At 40.5% G+C, this 3967-nt stretch overlaps 1 protein-coding gene across 1 annotated transcript; it reads left to right on the forward strand.

Moving 5' to 3' along the window:
* The first annotated feature begins 253 nt into the window (after positions 1-253).
* Positions 254-3512, forward strand: LOC115413817 (growth arrest and DNA damage-inducible protein GADD45 beta-like). The gene is made up of 4 exons (XM_030126924.1): positions 254-393; positions 1306-1407; positions 1545-1761; positions 2444-3512. Exons 1-4 carry the CDS (start codon positions 350-352, stop codon positions 2546-2548), a joined length of 468 nt encoding a protein of 155 aa, XP_029982784.1. The 5' UTR covers positions 254-349; the 3' UTR covers positions 2549-3512.
* The last annotated feature ends 455 nt before the right edge of the window (positions 3513-3967 follow it).

Raw genomic sequence — 3967 nt, forward strand, 5'->3', positions numbered from 1 at the left:
CCATCCTTGTGCTCTGTATTAATTTGGTACATGCCTGCAATGACATGAATCACAACGACACATTAAATGTCCTTAGTTGCATAAAAACGTCACTGTAGCTACACTAAACAAATAAACCTCACGACAAAGACTCAAAGACTAAGACTTTGATTTGTTTTGAGCCAATTGCAAAACTCGGACAGTTTCGGTGCCGCCTCCCGCCCAGTCCTGTATAAAACCACTGTGTCGCAACCGTTGCAGGCAACAAACGCTGCACACGCTCCTGCACTAGAAACCAGACCCTGGGGAATAATATCCAAATCACCGGATTACTATCACGCAATTCTTGTCTTAGATTTGTTTTGCAAACATGATTCCTGAGGAAAGCTTCGGCTCAGACATCATGGAGAACAGGTGAGATTTTCTTGTGCATTTCTGTCAGATTTTCAGACTGTCTGCGCCGTGTGGATGCGAATGGACGTCATGTGCTGCGCGCTGGAATGTTTCTTGTCCTTTGACCCATGCATTACCTAAAAAACACATGCATGGGCTGTAAAACTATAATGCGTCAGCTGAGTCCTGATATGTTGAGAGATTTCATCGCCAATTATTCAGTAACATATCTCAGGTGTCAAAACCCGTCAACAATTATTTTTATGCGTCTTGCGCAACCTGCAGGAGTGCGCATTTGTTGACGCTCAAAAATTTAAATGTAACTATTATCTACTTACAGATCTAACTGCTTAACCTAATGTGCATGAGGGGTGTTTTATTAATAACTCCTAATAATTTCTCATCTATCTCTGAAGATAAAAAGGTATTTATTAAAGTTTAATATTATAATATTTTCTGTAAATTGGCTTAGAGTCTGGTTTTGACCAACTCTGTATGTAAAGTGTCATGAGAGAACTTTTGTTGTGATTTGGCTATATAAATAAAATTTGATTGATTTGATTGGTTTTCCCCTGTATGTCGCTTTGGAAAAAAGCATCTGCCAAATGCATAAATGTCAATGTAAAAAATAATATATAGTTTATAATATTCAGTTTATGTCAGTCACCTCAGTGTGTAATCCCCAGAAGCAAATTTACGAAACAAATAATCCTCTGGAATCCAAACTACTGCACATACTGTGTCCAAAAAGGGAGCAAAAAACTATTATTACTTGCACCTTTTTTCCATAAAAGCGTAACATAAATACACGTCTCCATCCCTGTTCTTGTTCTCCTGCATAGACCCACTCATCAAGAAAATGCAGCAGTGTTTGACATGTGTTTTGTTTATTGCTGAATATAAAAAGGTGATTGTTCTTTCTCTCCATGTCAGGATGCAGTCTGCTGGTCTGGCCCTAGAGGAGCTGCTGGTGACGGCCCAGAAACAAGACTCCCTGACTGTGGGCATCTATGAATCAGCTAAACTTCTCAATGCGTGAGTTGAAATATTAACTCAGCCACTGTGTGTGTGTGTGTGTGTGTGTGTGTGTGTGTGTGTACATACATAATACAAGTAAAGGTACACGACTCTGCTTAGCATCTCCTCAATCTTTTTTCTTTTTCCTCCCTCAGAGAACCGGACAGTGTGGTCCTGTGTGTTCTAGCAGCTGATGATGAAGACGACGTGGCACTTCAGATCCATTTCACTCTGCTTCAGTCATTCTGCTGTGACAATGGCATCACCATCTTGAGAGTGTCAGGGGTTCAGCGTCTTCAGCGGCTGCTCAGAGCTGAAGACTCCAATAGAAACCTGGAAGAACATGGAGACCTCCACTGCATGCTGGTCACGGTGTGTAAACTTTATAAGCTGAAGACAAAATATTTCTTCACGGTCAATCTTTTTTCCACTTTTTAAAACTTTAAACTGTTACAAGAAATTTCATATTTCATTGTAAGATAACAATTTTGAGTAGGTTTACATGCACACTAATATTCCACTAATACAAATTTGATGTTACATGCAAATATCATCTTCTGACTTAAGCCTTTTTTCTAAATGGAGCATTTTCCAGCAAAGACGTGTGATATGCAATGTTAGTTTGGTTTTTATTGGGATTGATTGGGCCTGTTTTCAGCGCATCTACAATAAGTGCCACACTTGTTTGTTTTACTTCTGTTTGCGGCACATTCTGTTTCCAGTCAGCTGGAGCAGAGACAAAGATCCCCTCTGGAAGAGATGCAAGAGAACATCTACTGTTAAACATTACAATATCAATGCGTCATTGAATCTGAGCAAATATCAAACCAACCTGACTTCATTTTAGGGGTTGTTTGTTGGAATGACAGAACTAGACTGAGTTCAGACAGTGGAATTTCTGCCCGGCGGTCCCCCTTTTTAATTGGGGTTAGCGGAAACATTAGTGGACTATTAATACCCATGTAAACAGCTTATTAGGAGTTTAGTGTTTTTTGGTGTAAACACAGTCTGTGGTCTGAAAGTCTCAACCTAATTTTTCTGTTTTCTCGTGCAGAACCCCCAAGCAGATCACTGCAGGCTCCAAGAGGTGGGGATGTACTGCCAGGAGAGCCGACGCCTTGACCAGTGGGTGCCACAACTGGTCTTACAAGAGCGCTGAAGAGTCCAGCGCCTGAACACACGCACTCAGCAAACCACAGGATCTGCATCAGACACTGATGAACTGAAGGATCAGTTGGAACTCATGCAGAGACGGCCTGAAGTGAACTCCTTAACGGATGACAGGCAGAAAGAAACCAGGACTTTCAAGCCCTTTCAGAGTCAGTCGGAGAGGATACTGCTGTACACAGTCTGTGCAAAAAAGACTCTAACAAGCTACCTTTAAACTGGTGTCCAGGCCACATATTTTTGTATGATGAAGAAAACACAATATAAGTCTATTTTGTACCTCTGTTTGGTTACTCGCATAGTTTTTGGGGTGTGTTATTATTCAGAGACAGGGGAGTAGTAGCTTTAAAAGCAAAACTGTCACACCCCAGTCTGTACCTGCATGGCCCTTGTGTTTCTGTGGACTGGGCAGGAATGCTGAGCATAGTTTCACCATTACAACATTCCTGTGATCTTACTTGGGAGAGTCCTTGGGGAGAAGGTGTGTGTGTGAATGTGTGGTATGCATGTACAATTGTGTCTTTCTTTAGAAAAGACTGGGCGTGCAGCTTGTGTGTGAGTATGCTCGAAATGAGCAGCACAACCTACGGAGGAATGGACGGTCACCATGGAAACAAAAATGGAAATCATGTTGGAGTTGAAGTCACACCGGATTTATTGGCATCATGGGACAAGAAGTGCCAAAGTCAGAGGGCTCAGAACATTAAGTTTTTTTTTTTTTTTGTTTTTTGTTTTTTTCAGAGGAGGATGAACTGAATAAACTTAACTAAAAATTCTCATTGTGTTTTAGAGAAAACAGTCACTATCTCTGTGCCTTCAAGAATGATGCCTTTTTTTGATCAAATGCTGTAAATTAAATTAGTCATGAGAGTAATTTATTAATTGTATTAGTTTGTGTTGCTATTTATGGTTTATTTTGTGCTCTGTTGACTAAATCAATAAATTATTGTATTCATCATTGAGTAGTGCTTTCAGTTTCATGAGGTCTCTGCTCAGATTTCAAAACAAAACCTGTGCCTGCGTCATGGAACGGAAACCAGTGGAGTCACTCAACGACAGTTTACACTTTGATTGCAGTAATGGAAAAATCATGTCTGCTGCTGGCACAGTCTTTTGTGAACCCTGCAAATACAACAGACAGTAGTGTTTTCATACGGTAAACATAAGTCATGCAGTGAAAGAGAACGGGGTGGAGACAGAAACTCATTGTGCTGGAACAGGCGAAACAAGCTGATTCAGGATGTACTATCCTTTATAAATGGAGGAAATAAAGCAGGAAATATGCAAGTCATCTAGATTTATCACTGTCAAAAGCCTCTAACATGTTTAACTGCAGTATGTTTTGATCATAAACTTGTAAATGCATGTTCTACAGAGCCAAACCATGTGCAATTGACCCCACCCATAACAC

This window comes from Sphaeramia orbicularis, chromosome 22, assembly GCF_902148855.1.
Source record: "Sphaeramia orbicularis chromosome 22, fSphaOr1.1, whole genome shotgun sequence".
Lineage (NCBI taxonomy): Eukaryota > Metazoa > Chordata > Actinopteri > Kurtiformes > Apogonidae > Sphaeramia > Sphaeramia orbicularis.